Source organism: Gilbertella persicaria (assembly GCF_025201335.1).
Source record: "Gilbertella persicaria strain CBS 190.32 chromosome Unknown B0P05scaffold_2, whole genome shotgun sequence".
Classification (NCBI taxonomy): domain Eukaryota; kingdom Fungi; phylum Mucoromycota; class Mucoromycetes; order Mucorales; family Choanephoraceae; genus Gilbertella; species Gilbertella persicaria.
Window position 1 is genome coordinate 509,159 of NW_026251963.1, and position 15,932 is coordinate 525,090.

At 36.9% G+C, this 15,932-nt stretch overlaps 6 protein-coding genes across 6 annotated transcripts; 3 read left to right on the forward strand and 3 right to left on the reverse strand.

The window, feature by feature from the left end:
* Positions 1–516: 516 nt before the first annotated feature.
* On the forward strand, positions 517–2,391 carry B0P05DRAFT_522898 (Dbl homology domain-containing protein). The gene is made up of 5 exons (XM_051576026.1): positions 517–863; positions 932–1,184; positions 1,235–1,286; positions 1,335–1,442; positions 1,490–2,391. The coding sequence occupies exons 1-5, from the start codon at positions 611–613 to the stop codon at positions 2,258–2,260; spliced, it is 1,437 nt and encodes a 478-aa protein (XP_051439430.1). The 5' UTR covers positions 517–610; the 3' UTR covers positions 2,261–2,391.
* Positions 2,392–2,465: 74 nt separating this feature from the next.
* B0P05DRAFT_522909 (enhancer of polycomb-like-domain-containing protein) lies at positions 2,466–4,919 on the forward strand. The gene is made up of 5 exons (XM_051576027.1): positions 2,466–2,749; positions 2,923–3,264; positions 3,314–3,783; positions 3,845–3,977; positions 4,033–4,919. The coding sequence occupies exons 1-5, from the start codon at positions 2,585–2,587 to the stop codon at positions 4,726–4,728; spliced, it is 1,806 nt and encodes a 601-aa protein (XP_051439431.1). The 5' UTR covers positions 2,466–2,584; the 3' UTR covers positions 4,729–4,919.
* A 9-nt stretch (positions 4,920–4,928) lies between these two features.
* B0P05DRAFT_502437 (chitinase 1) lies at positions 4,929–6,736 on the reverse strand (the record flags this gene model as incomplete). Its single annotated transcript, XM_051575465.1, has 4 exons — positions 4,929–6,078; positions 6,128–6,345; positions 6,390–6,579; positions 6,629–6,736. 4 exons carry the CDS (start codon positions 6,734–6,736, stop codon positions 4,972–4,974), a joined length of 1,623 nt encoding a protein of 540 aa, XP_051439432.1. The 3' UTR covers positions 4,929–4,971.
* A 615-nt stretch (positions 6,737–7,351) lies between these two features.
* Positions 7,352–9,159, reverse strand: B0P05DRAFT_633671 (Six-hairpin glycosidase-like protein). Its single transcript, XM_051583524.1, has 10 exons — positions 9,000–9,159; positions 8,852–8,948; positions 8,769–8,801; positions 8,687–8,720; positions 8,368–8,607; positions 8,166–8,298; positions 8,074–8,108; positions 7,910–8,013; positions 7,808–7,829; positions 7,352–7,755 (listed from the first exon to the last, which is right to left on the reverse strand). The coding sequence occupies exons 1-10, from the start codon at positions 9,077–9,079 to the stop codon at positions 7,445–7,447; spliced, it is 1,089 nt and encodes a 362-aa protein (XP_051439433.1). The 5' UTR covers positions 9,080–9,159; the 3' UTR covers positions 7,352–7,444.
* Positions 9,160–12,116: 2,957 nt separating this feature from the next.
* B0P05DRAFT_576845 (uncharacterized protein) lies at positions 12,117–13,856 on the forward strand (the record flags this gene model as incomplete). The annotated part of the gene is made up of 5 exons (XM_051581735.1): positions 12,117–12,241; positions 12,289–12,395; positions 12,451–12,737; positions 12,871–13,714; positions 13,759–13,856. The coding sequence occupies 5 exons, from the start codon at positions 12,117–12,119 to the stop codon at positions 13,854–13,856; spliced, it is 1,461 nt and encodes a 486-aa protein (XP_051439434.1).
* A 65-nt stretch (positions 13,857–13,921) lies between these two features.
* B0P05DRAFT_522921 (armadillo-type protein) lies at positions 13,922–15,793 on the reverse strand. Its single transcript, XM_051576028.1, has 4 exons — positions 15,707–15,793; positions 15,483–15,661; positions 15,266–15,426; positions 13,922–15,216 (listed from the first exon to the last, which is right to left on the reverse strand). The coding sequence occupies exons 1-4, from the start codon at positions 15,771–15,773 to the stop codon at positions 13,965–13,967; spliced, it is 1,659 nt and encodes a 552-aa protein (XP_051439435.1). The 5' UTR covers positions 15,774–15,793; the 3' UTR covers positions 13,922–13,964.
* Between the last annotated feature and the right edge of the window lie 139 nt (positions 15,794–15,932).

The window sequence follows — 15,932 nt, forward strand, 5'->3', positions numbered from 1 at the left end:
ATAATATAGTCTTACTTTTTGTTGCTATGAGAAAGCCATTGTAATAAACTAAACAAATGTGAGAAAAGTTAGCTTGGAACTGAGGAGTGAAAGAGAAGAGAAAGAGTACCAGTCCTGATGAACAAAACGTATACTTCCAGAGCATTTACAAGGGTGAAATAAAGGTTGGTTTACTGACGATCCAGATCTACATACTCTACAAATAGCTATTTATACAGTTAGAAGACTCAAGCCAATATGAAAACCAAACATACTTAACCTTGTTCGTTTTCCATTTATTAAACAAGAAATTAGACAGAAAAAGAAAAAGCGAACAAGTCTCTGTCACACGCAAAAGGGGACACGAATACTGGACTCGGGCTTTCTATTCACTATTGCACAAGGCAATAAATGACAATATCAGCGGGCATAAGTGCTGTTTTGTGATAAGATTCCGTTCACTGTTGTACAATGCAAAAGTTTGTGACGATGATCAACAGTAACATGTTTGACCTTTCCCCTTTCTTCTTTCTTTATTTCTTCTTTTCTTTTTCTCTCTTTCTTTTTTTCTACTGCATTCTCTTTCTCTCCTCTCTTTTATATAACAGTTTTTTTTTTAAAAAAGACCCGAATGCAGCATTTAAAAGCTCAAAAATCTTCAAAAGAAGAAGGCTTGATTGACACTCCTTACTACATGCCAGTCAAGACTCAGTCTACCATGTCTGATCCAATGAGCTTCCAAAGCTCTATCAGCAGTGGTTCTCATGTAATAAATAATGATTTGATAACACCGCCTCTTGAACAATCCTATGGAGCACCTGAATTAAGCGATTTTGACATAATTGACAGCCTTGATTTTGATGATGTAGATGACACATTGATAGGTAAATGGGGGGTGTTCGTCAGTGTATAATTTGTGCGTGAGTGTGAGAATTAACAAATTTTAATTTAGATCAGGAAATGATGCATCAACAAAGAGACGCTTTGATTCGACAGCTATATGAAACCGAGAGACAATACTTTGACAAGTTGGATATGTTAGTGAATTTATACATCCAGCCATTAAGAAACACTAGACAACAATCGTCTAAATTTCTAAGCATAAAAAAGCCGCCTTGTACAGAGAAAGAAATGCTCTGGTTGTTTGGCAATCTTGAAGAGATTCACCAATTCCACCTTGGTGTATTGAAAAGCCTAGACGAACGGTAAAAAATAGATCATTGTAACGAGTAATAAATATATAACGGCTATATAGCTTAAATATTTGGGGGCCGACACAAATCATATCAGACGTTATTCAGACCTGGGTACAGTTAGATTTATGAAAGAGTCCGCTTAACTCATCCGAAATACAGTTCCATAGATTGCAACAGCTTTACCATGTTTATTTTGACCATTATGATATTTCTATCACTACTTTTGAAAGATTGATGCGATATCAACCATTTAAAAAATTCACAGAGGTAAGATAACGTTACTATCTTGCTTTCCTAACCACGTCTTTTTTAAGAAACATACGAAAGATCAATCACTGTTATCGTTGTTAAGAACACCTATTACTTGTATTTCTCGCTATCAAAAATTGCTCGAAACACTTTCTGACAACACATCTTCCATGCATCCTGATTATGTTGGTTTGATGCAATGTAAAGTGCGAATTCAGACCATTGCTGAGGAATTCAAATTCAGGCAAGTTACACTTTATTGTCAACAATACCATAACGTGATATTCATATACATAAATAGAATTGAGGATACCAAAAATGTAGACAAGGTTTATGATATTCTCAACAACATGATAGGACAACCATTCAATGTAAAGGCAGAACGCAGACTGTATCTTCAGAACCACTTTGAAAAAGTTATTCGGTTAGGTGGAGAAGACAGATCGTATTTCCTGTTCTCTGATATTCTTGTGTTTGCCAAGAAGAAGAATAACGGACTTCAATATAAAGGCCACATTGTATTGGACAGAGCCAAGGTGCGTGCTCTCACGGCCCAGGAATCTGGCTTGGAAGATTGGTCAATTGAAATCACATCGTCTTTTCAAGGTGTTGATTCCTTGAATACTACTTTTATGAGTACGCCTACAGTTCATGTGCTCCGTACAAGTGGACCCCAAGATCAAATGCGTTGGATTGCTTGTATTGAGAAATTAATTGCTCTTCTCGAAAGAGCAAGACAAATTAAGCAAAAGAAACTAGAGGCCAAAAGACCAGGAACACACAGTACCTCTAATGACTCAGGTAGCTCAACAAATGCTCAGGAAAGCATAAACTGATTACTATATCAAACAAAATCCCCATCCATTCATTTGTTCATCTCAATCATTATCTCTTTTTCTTTCTCTCTCTCTCTCTCTCTCTTATTGTATATGTATATCCTTAAGTCAATAAACCTAATTTAAGCTCAGTGTCTGTGACGTACCCTCTAAAACAACTCTCCTTTGGAAAATAATAGAAGAAAAAAAAAAAAAAAAGAGGCAAAAAAAAAGAATACATAGGTCCTTGTATTTTAACAAGAATTATTTTGACTTTTTTATAAACGTGAGTAGCTATCTCTTGGTATATAAAAACCAAAAAAACTTGCTGTTGTTTTTAACACTATGACAAACCAGATGGTGTCTCGATTCCGAGTCAAAAAGCTTTCACCAAAGCACCCACTCCCTGTATACAAAGAATATCAGCTTCCTGACCTTTCTGACGCTGCCAACATACAAAGAGCAGTACCTCAGATAGAAACAGGTGTTGAAAAAGAAGAAGAAGAAGAGGTAAGCTAGTTGTTGTTGTTGTGTATGGGGGAGGGGGGGTATTATACACTGTATATACGTATGCGTGTGTGTGCGAAATTTTTTTTTTTCGTTCATTTGGCTGCGTAATCCCTGTTTATAATATCATTTCTACAGGCAAAACGAATGTCCGATAGCTAAACCTTTATTTTTAGCATGACCTACAAGCCGCTATTTCTGCTGCTCAGGCTGCTGTTACCACTGGTGCCAAAGTAGAGAAATATATTCCTACTCCTGATGCTTCTCGTCTTATTGATGAAAAAGAGTATGCTGCTCTTTACAAGAAGAAATACAAGGATCCTTCTACTCTTATTCGGTTCTCGTCTACTGTGGAAGATTGTATTGGCTGTCCTTATCTTATGGATGAGGAAGATGATGCTTTTCTACAAGATTATAACAAACAATATCCTGGCGAAATATTATCTGAAGATTTATTTGAAAATATAATGTGGGAGTTCGAGACAATCACAAACCAACAATGGCCACATCTTGCTTTAGTAAATTTCTTTTTTCTTTTTTTTGTCGTACTAAAAAAAATGCATATAGGACCCACAAATCCCTGAATATGAAGCATTTTTACCATATGTGCCTGGTTACTCAAAGCTTAAGGGTTTTCCCAATTTGCCTGTTGTTTACAATCATTGGAGTCAGCGTCGTCGAAATCGTGCAGGAAAATCGATTGTACCCCAACTCAAATTTGAGGAATCCTTCAAAAATGAGATTGACCCTTATGTGTGTTTCCGTAAAAGAGAAACAAAGCCAGTTCGTAAGACAAGACGTACAGACCAACAGTCCCTAGAACGTTTACGCAGACTTCGTTCGGAAATGGAGATGGCTCGCAATCTATTGGAAATGGTATTACGCCGTGAAAAGATTCGCAAAGAAGGTCTTGTTTTAGAGCATGCCGTGTTTGAAAAGAGACATACTCTGTTTGAATACCAACGTGTTCTAGGTATTAAAGAAGACGAAGACTTGTTGCCAAAAAAGAAACAAAGGATCTCTTTGGAGGGCTCTGGGTATTGTACTACATCATGTCAGATGTTTATTTTATTAACCTTAAATTCCTCGTGTTTATAGTGCCACCATCAAGATCCCACTTCACAAACTTAGAGGTAACGTTCGACTTGACAAGTCGCCTACTCAAATTGCGATTGAAGCCGAACTTGCTCGCAAAAAAGAAGCGGATCTTCCCTATGAAGACGTTACAGAGGTAAGCAAAAGCCAAAAAGAGACAAACAGAATCTAATTTTGATATTTTTTTATAGTCTGGACACCAGCCTTTTCCGTTGTCTATACCTCAGCAATTCTATCAACCCCTTTCTGGTAAGACAAAGCCCATGGGTCCTAAATTTAGAAAGCGAATGGGCCGAAATGGCCGTGTCTTTATTGATCGTGTTGGGTTCTCGCCTACTTCTGAACATGGCAGTGGTGGTAAGACAAGGCCTGGTTCTAGCGATTTGCCATCTTATAACCGATACCGATTTGACTCAGACGTAAGCGATGAAGAAGACCATGGAGATCATATAGAGCAAATAGATGAGATGGATAGTTTGTATTTGAAGCATAGAACCCAACTCTTGTCAGAAACTGAACTTCGCAATCTTGTTACCGTGCCTTTTCTGACGCCCTTAAACATGATCAACTTAAGTCAGGCCAGAAATGCTGCTACTGTTGCTATGAATAACATAGAAGGTCGTGTACCATCCACACCTATCAATCGTCAGCCACAAATCTCTCCTCTTATCAACAGTGCTACTGCTATACCTATGAAGCGTCAAAGTAGTGGTCGCACAAAAATGACACCTCAACAGGCTGCTGTCGCTATGGCTAATGGTATGCTTGCTGCCAACATGGCTGCTGTTGTCAATAATTCACCTACTACAGGAAAAGCAGCAATGCAAATAGCAATGGCTACAGCTCAACAACAACAGCAGCATCAACAATTAAGCAATAGTAAGTAGGCAGTTAGTTTTATGCAGCTCAACTAAATCTCTCTATAGCAAACAAGCCCAATCCACCATTATCACTTCATTTCTGAGGAAAAAAATCATTATGCACATACACTACATACATGTACAGATTCCCTTTTGTAAATTATTATATACACTCATATACCAAATAAAGAATGATCAGCTATTTATTTCATAAAGTATACAAAATTTGCCGTTGCCAGACGGTACTCTCTCTCTCTCTTTCTATGTCTTTTACTTGAAGCGAACTGAAGCAGGGTTGGGAGCAACAAAGACACCTGATTGAACAGAACCCTTCAGAGTCAAGACGAAGGTCATGCTTGTATTATACGCATTTTGGGCTTGAATACGGACACTGTTACCGACTTGTCTGATAGTACCTGAACTCACATCTGTAAACTTGATATTGCTAGGAGTATTGAATTCGACAGTAATCGACTTTTTGAAAGGAGTAGGATTAGTACGACGGGCATTAAGTACAACTTCAAATTCTTTAGTAGTCGCATCAGCTACAGTCAATTGAGCATAAACTTGAGAAGCCTTGTAGGGTTTAGGAATAACAGAGTTCTTGCTGTTGAAGGTGATGTGCAAGCGTTGAATTGAGCTAACAGCAGAACAAGCATTGGATCCATTAGCATAACCACAATAGACTGAATTGCCTTCTGTGGTAGGAATACAGGTCGTACCAGAAGGACAAGAACCCACGGTCCATTTTGAATGATCACAGACTGCATAGCCTCCACCCGATGTGCAGACGAATTGACCATTGTTGGAACACGATTGACCAGAAGAAGCACATGATGAAGTAGCAGTAGGAAGGCCGACAGAAGTAGCTGTCTTAGTAGCAGATGTGGTTGTAGGAAGACGAGTGGTAGTTTGACCAGGCTGATTATCACCGCCACCACCATTACCATTACCACCTGATTTCACAGTGCTGTACAAAGTAGAGGCAAAGTTACCATTATTCCAAGCTTGAGAAGCATCCCAAACAGAAACACCACCAAATGTACCAGGATAACGAGAGGCCAATTGAGGCACAATGCTTTGAATAGTAGAGATAGGGGCATAGCCAGTACCTGCAGCAGTAGTCGAACCAGGTATAGTAAACATAACCTTGACGTTCTTGTTGGGTGAAGTAGATTGAGCCCAGTTGGCCCAGGTATCGAAATTGAATGAGCCGCCAGCAGCAGAACAGTAGTTGTTATAAAACTGAACATTGACATAGTCGAAGCTAACTGCATCGATGACTGAACCAAGAATAACATCAGGGAAAGGGCATTGAGGTGCAGCGCCTATTAAAAAGCTAGAACCAAACTTGGAGCGAAGCGAAGTAACAAGCGTCTAGTCAATATAGTCAGTAAAATGTGATTGTCTACATCAATGTACTTACAGCATAGCCTGTAGATCCACCACCCTCAATATCAAGGTCAACACCATCAATCTGAGCGTCACCAAAAGGACGATTTGTAGCTGATCCTCCACCAAATAAATTCCAGAGGGTGCTAGCAAATGTTTGAGCTTGTGAATCGCTATTGAAGCCATAAGAACCAGCAGCACCACCCAAAGACAAGATGATTTTCACACCTTTGGACTGACATGATTCAATATCTACTACAAATCAATAATGAAGCCTAATGAATACAATCATTTACCTTTGCCAATATCAGGGCAATTAAGCAAATTTGTGCCTGAAAAGGTTGTTTCACATGCACCAGCCAAATTCAAACCAGGATCGCCTCCCACATTAAAGATATTGAGAAAAGAAAGAATCAGAGCATCGGCTTGTCCTGAATTACAATAAGTAGCCAAAGAGGCCTGAGTTGAACCACCACCAGCTGAATTCTATGATTATATCAATATTTTGTATACCATCATATGGCGTCAAACATACTTGTCCCCAGTAGTAGAAAACATTAGGTCCGCCTGAACTATAGCCAGCTTGAACACAAGAAAGAGACCCAATAAAAGCAGCAGCAATTCCAACAGGTTTGAACAACATTGAGAGAGAGAAAAAAATAATGCTGAATTAAGTTAATTGAATTGCCTGTTTATATAGGAAACTTGACGTTGTTGTTGCCAAGAAGGAATCAACTTACAACACTATGCTTACATGATCAATAAAGATGTTTCAACTATTGTTATAACCATGTGATGTTTGTATATCTACAAATTTAATGATCTCTTGCATACATGCCATGTTGTACAGTGATTGTTACAGAGAAGAAGTGGTTAATGAAGACATATTAAATTGATCAACATTATTAAAAAAATACCGTCTATATCGCCGTTCTTTCTTTTTTATATTCTCCCTGTATCGATAATATAGGAAACACATGTATATTTGCTATAATGCAAAAAGTAAAAAAATGACTCATATTCGTTTGTATAATTATATAATAATTAACGTGTTACTGTCTCATACATTTTCCATGTTAAATAAACATTATAATTAATGGTACTACCGTATAGAGTGTATATAGAAATTGACGGTTACTCTTCCATTTGTTACACGCTCACGCGTACACAAAAGCTAAATCAACCCTTGTTTTCAACCCCTTTGAATAAGAAGAGGAACTAAATCATGTACGACAACAAAAGTTTATCAAAGGCAATCACGGGATTTATTTCGTAAGCATGTCTTTGTTTCCTCGGAACACTACCCAAACGAAATTTTGTTTTGACATTGTATACCGAGGAATGAATAGTTTTAAACCATTTCTTTCGACCTCTTTTTCTTTTTGTACCACCAAAAGCCTATAGCAAGTGCTACCAAAACGACGACAATAACAACAACAATGATGACGACTTCCCATCCTTTCAATGCTGGTTCTTTTGATAAGATATCAGGCCTGTCTTGAGTGGTATTAACATAAGATGGATCTATAGCATTTATTGAGATTTGATAGGCAATGAGACTTTGAAAAGGTGCATTGTAGTCTAGAGCGACTTCTGTTTGTTTATAGTCACTACGGATATCATAAAAGTTGTCATAGTAATCAGGTCCTCCAACAGCAGCACCTGTACACATGTGTGAGAAAAGAGAAAATAGGTATTTAGTGTTTGCATTTACCATGCAGCATGTAAGCTGACTCCTTGGGAGATGTATCAGTCTTTTTCAAGTTTGTTCCTCCCGATGCGGATTTCGAGGCGAGTTTTTGTGAGTATCACAAACGTAGGGTGCGTGCATTTGATTTGCTTCTAAAATGTAGCTCATTTGATTTTGAATAAAGTCTGTATAGTTTAAGCTCAAATTAGGATAGGCATGGTTCATCTGAGCTATCAGAAAAGTTATGTTTAAGGGAGGCATAACCGAGTTTGAAACACTGTATCCTTTACAGTAAAACAAGTCACCATAAGTATAGTTACAGACACTAGAAACTCCAGTATTTGATGTTCTATCAAGGTAATTTATAACTAGCTGTCTGTACTTGACTTGATCTAATGTAGCTCCTAATATTAAAGCAACTCCTGTATGGTCACTCCAATCAGAAATACCATAAAAAGGGTCTTTTGAAAACAAATAATAATATCCATTGGCTTTTTCTAAATACGTATTGTTTCCTATTGCTTTATGAAGCCAAAGACTGCCATAAATCAGCTGACTCTGGTATCTATTTGTGTTTTAATAACCAACAGCAGCAGGTACAGATTGTGAATAAGGTGTCCATGGTCTTGCCATTTCTGCAAAGTTGAATAGACTGACTGCATGAGATAATAGTAGATTGGCATATTCTGTGTCATTTATTTGGTCCTTGAAGAGATAAGAAGCAGGCGAGAGAGCTGCTGCTGTGAGCGCTGTTGCATCTGTACCTGGAGCACTGCTGTTCACCATATAAGATGGTCTAGGTAATGGAACCCAAGTATCTGACTCTATACAGATGCATAATATTAGACAATACTCAACCATTCTTCCTTCTTTTTTTTATATATAAATAAAGTGTATACATACCCCAATAACTATTATCGATATCATCATTACCAACCTAATGCAATATAAGTATATGTAGTTTTAGTCAACATCATATGATTACTTGAAAAAACAGAACATTGGGTTCTGGATGTGCCTTGATAAGCCAATCAGCCCTCACTTAATAATCTGGCAAAGATCATCAACCAAATTAGCTCTTCTGTAAGATTCAAACCATTCAATGTCATCCCATGCTAAAACAGTGACTGTATGCGGTAAGGGGACATTAGATTTGAGATAATTTCTGTCACTAATATTAGATCTCTTGTTCTCTTAAACATTGATATCAACACACCTTGCATCATAGTATCCTTTTGTCAAAGATACGTTACGATCAGCATCATCTGTCAATGTCGAATCCTTTCTCCTATACATGTTGCCCTGTTATTTCCCTTCCCTCTTTTCTTTTACAAGTACTTGTCATGATACTCTATTATTTTCAGGCAGATTTCCGCTCTTTTCTCATAAAATAGCATTGAGTAAATCAAGAGCATCGCATAATGTGGATTGATTTGCTGATTGTTTGTTGTTGGCTGGTTTTGAGCCACTGTCAACATAAACCATACCGTGGATATGACAAGCCGCAGTTTCATTTCACGAGAAAAAAAAAAAAAAAGAGACAAGAAGACTTTATAAAGAACGATACTTGTGATTTTTGAACTCGTAGAAACCTTGGATAGCAAAGAAACATTCTATTTCTGGAATTTCAAAAAGACTTGAACAAAAAACTGAGAGCAGTTTGTGAGTTGATTTGAGCAATAGACAGAAACAAGAAGGTGTTTACTCAACAACGTTAGAATTGCTTGTCTTTTTAATTAATTCGATTAAAAGGTTAGGTGGCTGTAGTCAAGACATATCTTTTCATTCTATATATTCAAATCAAAGTAATGACCAGATCGACTGTGGAACAATGACTTGGCGTATTCCTGAACCTGGAAGAACGATGTGCTCATGGAAAAACGCTCCATCTATGCTAATGTCCACGCCCAAAAATGATTATTTTGTGTATATACATTGATTTCGAAGGGCTGCAGCCGTAAGTGTTTTATGCATAAACTTATATGCTAAAAATGGTTTATCAACTGATGATTATTTATTACGTTTTTCATGAGATGTATAGATAGAGAATTCGTTGTTTACAACCGCAAAGTGTCATTTAGTTTCGTTAAATCATGTTAAAGGCTCTTTTACCTCTTAAATGGATATTTTTTCTCTGCCAAAAAATACGTAAGTCCTCTTCATGCATTATGATTAACCAATAGCCCGAGTGTATAAGGGAAAAGGACGAACAAATACACACAATTGTTTCACCACTCAAAGGGTATATAGAACCTATTTATACATGCATAAATACTCCAAATACCTTTAAGCAATTCTTACTAACATACAGGGTACCTTTGGAGATGATTTGGATAAAAAAAAGCGACTTGTAAAAAATGGCCAAAAACTACCCCCAAACCAAAGGGTACTATTCATGAAAAATCTTAATTAGAAAACTCTCGATCTTCTTTTTGATGTCGAATGATGAAAAATAGAGCTACAGACAAGCTTAATTACTCAAAATACGTGTCCGACGCTCTAATTTTTGGTCAATGTATTTGCTTGCCGATTGTATTACAAAAATGATGAAATATAAGCAAAAAAATTGTAAGCGTTGCTCTATATTTTAGTAGTAACCTTGCCGTGGCTTTAAATCAATAGACTTAGAAAGCAAAGATTTGCAACTTTTGTTATTATTTCAAGACAAAACAACTATGTCTTCATGTAGTTCTAAGCAAAAGCCCAATTTCTTTGAAGTCGCTTTCATTTATCAACTTAAAGTTCCGATACAGAACTTTTTGTATGTGCATGAAAATGTCAAGTAATCTACAGCTAAAGGTCCATGTAGCTAACTTCAAAGATCTCAGTGCGTCAATGGACCTTACAGAATCCTTGAAACTATTTCACTAAAGACCACACAACATGCTATGCGTATAACTTGTTGTCTAATGATAGTGATTATATTGGCTGCTTGAGAAACACGTTTACACTAAAAAATAATTTTTTGAGTGAATGCATTGGTTTTGAGTAACAATGACTTTAAAAATAAATTACTTATCAGTGTTACAGTTAGTTTCGTTTATAAACAAGTTTGTTTGTTTATTACAAAGAAAGCCATGGCAAACGACCTATGTTTCTACCAAAAAAAAAAAATGTCTTTCACCACAAAATAAAACGGAAAAAGCACTTGTCTTTATTTGAAAATAGAAAAAAAGAGAAATATGCTTTTCTTTTACCTTATTAATATTAAAATTCTTTTTTAATGTATTTATGAAACTTTAACTTATTGACATCCTCAGCAAAAACAAGACTCAAGTACTTTGACGATGTCAACATCAATATTTCATCTTAACATATCATGATGTTAATTGATCAAAATGACAATAGCCACTAAAAGCTCAAAATAAATATAATGCAAAAAAAATTAGTGCGTTGATCTGACATACGATAATACGAAAAAAAACATGTCATTTTTTCCTTTCTTTTTGATCAAATACATTGATTTGGCTAAATTGTTAATTGTCTTTTTTTGTGAGTCACTTTTTTAAAGAGAGAAACTGACTTTACAAGTGTGTATTATTCGAAGATATTCCTTATCTAATTATATCTATAGTCATTTCAAAAAGTAAAAATTGTGTCTAACAATGATGTTGACTGATTGCTTGACAAAATTGTTAAGCACTTTGTTAAGTATTCGGGGGGGGGGACAACGGTGTCATTGTGGAGATGGATGAAAGCTAGTTTGGTAAACGTAAATACCACTGAAATCATGCTGTCGAGAGTTGTTGGGTGTTTGGGTTTTGTATTTGTTCACTTTTGTTGACCCTCTTACTGTTTGTACAAAGCTAATGCTTCGCCCACACAGATCAAATAATTCTTTATTTTTTTTTTATGCGTCAGTTACTAATTGTGTTGCTGTTTCAAATGACATAATCATTTGCGATCTTGGGATAGTGAAAAAACGCCATTAAAGGCAAACGTCGTGATTTTTGGGCGATGTCGTTCAGGCATTGCTTGATATAATGGTGGCTTGCAGATGTTGTTAAGTGAGTCAAGTACGCGCAGAGTATTATCCTTTTGTTAAGCAATCATTCGACATTATTGTTGGACACAAGTTTTTTTTTTTTTTTTTTTTTTTTTTTTTTTTTTTTTTTTTTTGCACAACATCAAACTCAAAATCAGCGACTTTACTTTTTGAAATGACTGTAAATCAGGCAACTCTAAATCTACTGGGTTTACAAAGATAGTTCATTGTAGAACCCTTATTTTTATGTCTTATGATTCGAGGCGCGTCACACGGAGTATAAAAGTAAAATGTGATGATTTTTTTCCTTTCTCTTTCTTTTTATTTCTTTATCTTACATTACAGAAAATGCCTACTTATATTGGGGCTATTGACCAAGGAACAACTTCTACTCGATTTCTCATATTCGATAATACCGGTACCTTGGTAACATTTCATCAGCTTGAATTTGAGCAGATCTATCCACGTCCAGGGTAAAAAATAAATAAATGCAGTAAATTTAGATTAACATGAAAAATAGATGGGTTGAACATGATCCTTATGATTTACTGGATTCAGTCATTCGTTGTGCCGATGAAGCAGTGAGAAAATTTGGTATGATGGGTCATGACCTAAACGACTTAAAAGGTATAAAATAACAATAACAACAGCTCACGACAAATTAAAAAAAAGAGACATTTAGCTGTTGGAATTTGTAACCAAAGAGAGACAACACTTGTTTGGGATCGCAAGACGGGAGAACCTCTTTATAATGCCATTGTCTGGGGCGACACACGTACAAACACTCTTGTGAAAGAATTGGCAGAGAAGCAAGGTGATTTGAACATACAGGAAGTGTGTGGTTTGCCGCTTCATAGTTATTTCTCAGCTGTCAAGTTACGTTGGCTTATGGATCGAGTACCCAAGGTAGCTCATGCAGTAGAAAAGGAGCGTGCTTTGTTTGGTACTGTAGACACTTGGTTGATTTGGGTAAAGGAAATACAAACTTTGAGAGACATCCTAAAAAAAAGAGAGATTTTAGAATTTGACAGGTGGTATTCAAGGTGGAAAACACATTACAGATGTAACGAATGCAAGTCGCACAATGTTTATGAACTTAAAGTCGCGCGAATGGGATCAACGTCTTTTGGATTTCTTTGGCGTTCCATCGCATATGCTTCCCACCATCGTTTCCTCTGCAGAAAACTATGGTAACATGCAATGGGGTCCATTAGAGGGTGTGCCTATCATGGGTTGTTTAGGTGATCAACAGGCTGCTTTAGTAGGACAGAAATGCTTTCAAGTAGGAGAAGCCAAAAACACATATGGTACAGGTGCCTTTCTATTAATGAATGTGGGCGATTCACCGGTGATTTCACGACATGGATTATTATCGACCATTGGATATCAATTTGGTCCTGATGGCCCAGTATCCTATGCTCTTGAGGGATCCATCAGTGTAGCCGGTGCTGCTGTCAAATGGCTTCGAGACAACATGGAAATCATAAAGACATCAGACGATATTGACAAATTAGCAGCCAAAGTGAAATCAACAGGCGGCGTCTTCTTTGTCACTGCTTTCTCTGGGTTGTTTTCGCCTTATTGGCGTGACGATGCTCGAGGTACTTTGGTTGGATTGACACAGTATACAAACAAATGCCATGTTGCAAGAGCCACTTTAGAAGCCGTCTGTTTTTCGACCCGTGCCATTCTAGAAGCCATGAAAGCAGATGGTGATGTCTCTCTCAAAATACTGAAAGCAGATGGCGGTATGTCAAATTCTGATCAATGCATGCAAATACAGGCAGATGTGTTGGGTATTCCTGTCATTCGTCCTGGTATGCGTGATTCAAGTGCACTTGGAGCAGCCTACGCAGCAGGTTATGCAGCAGGTATTTGGAAAAAGTTAGAAGATATAAAGTCAGTTGACAGAGAAGATGTGTTTCATGCCAAATGGGATAATGAAGGTAAAACTATAAATCCAACATCGTTTTCTTACTTCTTTTTGTAGCCCGTGAACAAAAATACAACCAATGGGAAGAAGCTGTCCAAAGAAGTTTCGGATGGACTGATGTGTATACACCTGCTGATACTTTAAGCTACTCTTAATATTTAATGTGTCCTAGAAATGACAGCATATAAACCTTTATTATATTTTTAATAATAAAAAAAACAGTATGAAAGAAATGTACAAAATTGTAAATGTAGAATGATATTTTACTTGCTAGAAATAGCTTCTAATAATAATTTGGATCCTGAATTAGACTTGGCAGCTTCTTCAATGGCCTTCTTGTGAGGTTTGAGTTCTTTCTTGACTTCTTTTTTGGTAGAAGGTTCTTCAGCAAGAGCAAGGACAATGTAGCTACCGTGGTTCACAGCGAAATGAGCAAGATGAGGCTTAATCACTTCAAGAAGCTTAGGAGCAAATTCAAGAGGTTCAACAGCCTTGTCATTTTCAGCTTCAGCAGTATCAGCCTTCACCATAGCCTTGACAATACGGTTAGCAAATCTATCTGTAATGATATGATTTTCTTTTTCAATATTTTCACCAGCCAAGTTCAAGATGGCATCAATAGCAGCAGACTTGTCACCCACAGCATGAAGCATAATTTCTTGAACTACTTGAGAAGAAAGCTTTTCTCTCATCAAAATAGGAGCATTTTCAGCAACCAACTTGATCAATTGAGGTGAAGAGGCAGTCAAGATCTCTTGTGCTCTCACTTCGGGTTCCTTCTTACTGACTCTGATTTTATCACCTTCCTTTAAGAATTGAACAGTTTCAGGTGACAAATAACGGGTGTTACGGCCTGCTAAAATGTACAGAAAAAATCGACGACCAAACTTGTTGGCGAACAACTCTTTGGCACTCTTACTTAATTCACCAAGAACAGCCTTAGAAACCAAGACAGTATCATCAGTTACATCTAACAAACGAATCAAGACAAGATAACCATATTCGTCCAAGGCCATCTTGACCAAATAAGGCTTGAATGACTTGATGATGTTCTTACGATCCTTGGGTGAAGCAATAGATAAACAAATCATGGCAACCCAAGAACCTTCACGGGTATGCACAATTTCTTGAAGTGATTCTTTTAAATGTCCCATCATTTCTTCACGGCCTTTGTCGTCAGCTAATGACATGTATTGATACAAAGCTTTGTGGACAATACTGTTCACAATAGTACCCTTATCCAAACAACCTTGAAGTGTTTCTGACATGTGTCTAAGGACAGCATCTTTCTTGTCGGGGAATGCTGCTAATAATTCTTCTAAAGTCTTGGCTCCTCCACCACGACTAAACAATGTCATTTCAGGACCATAGAATTCAGCAAGCAATACATGTCTTTGTGCAGCATTAGAAAATTGAGCATAAAAGGTTTCAATCACTGCAGAAGCTTCCTTGTGGCGAATTAACTTTCTAACATTGTTTCTGAATTCTTCTAAAATCGTATCCCTTTGCTTGTGACTATTGTCATGTTAATAAGACTACATCAGTATACGAAAAAAGAACATACCAGTATTCAATAGCCTTCATGACAATGAATTTACCATACATAGACTTGGAGAGTTCAGCATATTTGCCCTTGAGTTCTTCAGCAATCTGATTTCTTTGTTCAGCATTGCCCTTCTTAAGACATGTTTGAATGATACGAGAAGCATCATGTTTGAAAATAACCTATATTTAATGCATAAAATTAGAAAAAAAAAAGGAACTTCATTCAATCGACATACATCTTGTACTTTGCCACCAATGATATTCATCATCTTGTTCATCAATGTCTTTTGTTCTTCACGATCGATATCACCACGACGAAGTTGTTCCCATACCTTCTTGGCTTGAGTGATCATTTCAAAGTTCTTGTCATGAGATTTACGCTCTATACGAACATTTTTTTGTTCATTACGAGATTCTATGGTCAAATTAGTACAAGGAATGGTATGTTCATATGACTCACCGATTTTAGACTTCTTGTTGGTATTTTGTTCAAAGTTGGCAGCTCTCTTTTCACCAATTTCAGACATGATCAACTATAATTCTAAAAAAAAAAAAAGTGCTCGATTTTTTTTCTGACTTTGCTCGCTCTTGCAATTCATCTCACAACGGAGAACAAATGGTCACAAAATGAAGCCACAGCCACACAAGAAAGTGTACCTTTGATCCCAATGGGTTGTATGTATGTA

What these genes read in the sequence shown, in the direction of transcription:
- B0P05DRAFT_522921 (XM_051576028.1), bottom strand. Translation starts at nt 15,773, where the DNA reads ATGTCTGAAATTGGTGAAAAGAGAGCTGCCAACTTTGAACAAAATACC. An exon ending in CAACAAGAAGTCTAAAATCG is followed by an intron (nt 15,662 to 15,706) that starts GTGAGTCATATG and finishes ATTTGACCATAG; the next exon opens with AATCTCGTAATGAACAAAAA. An exon ending in TTGGTGGCAAAGTACAAGAT is followed by an intron (nt 15,427 to 15,482) that starts GTATGTCGATTG and finishes CATTAAATATAG; the next exon opens with GTTATTTTCAAACATGATGC.
- B0P05DRAFT_522909 (XM_051576027.1), top strand. Translation starts at nt 2,585, where the DNA reads ATGACAAACCAGATGGTGTCTCGATTCCGAGTCAAAAAGCTTTCACCA. An exon ending in AAAAAGAAGAAGAAGAAGAG is followed by an intron (nt 2,750 to 2,922) that starts GTAAGCTAGTTG and finishes CTTTATTTTTAG; the next exon opens with CATGACCTACAAGCCGCTAT. An exon ending in AATGGCCACATCTTGCTTTA is followed by an intron (nt 3,265 to 3,313) that starts GTAAATTTCTTT and finishes AAATGCATATAG; the next exon opens with GACCCACAAATCCCTGAATA.
- B0P05DRAFT_633671 (XM_051583524.1), bottom strand. Translation starts at nt 9,079, where the DNA reads ATGTATAGGAGAAAGGATTCGACATTGACAGATGATGCTGATCGTAAC. An exon ending in CTTACAGAAGAGCTAATTTG is followed by an intron (nt 8,802 to 8,851) that starts GTTGATGATCTT and finishes TGGCTTATCAAG; the next exon opens with GCACATCCAGAACCCAATGT. An exon ending in ATCAAATGCACGCACCCTAC is followed by an intron (nt 7,830 to 7,909) that starts GTTTGTGATACT and finishes ACATCTCCCAAG; the next exon opens with GAGTCAGCTTACATGCTGCA.
- B0P05DRAFT_522898 (XM_051576026.1), top strand. Translation starts at nt 611, where the DNA reads ATGCAGCATTTAAAAGCTCAAAAATCTTCAAAAGAAGAAGGCTTGATT. An exon ending in TGTAGATGACACATTGATAG is followed by an intron (nt 864 to 931) that starts GTAAATGGGGGG and finishes ATTTTAATTTAG; the next exon opens with ATCAGGAAATGATGCATCAA. An exon ending in CAGACGTTATTCAGACCTGG is followed by an intron (nt 1,287 to 1,334) that starts GTACAGTTAGAT and finishes TCCGAAATACAG; the next exon opens with TTCCATAGATTGCAACAGCT.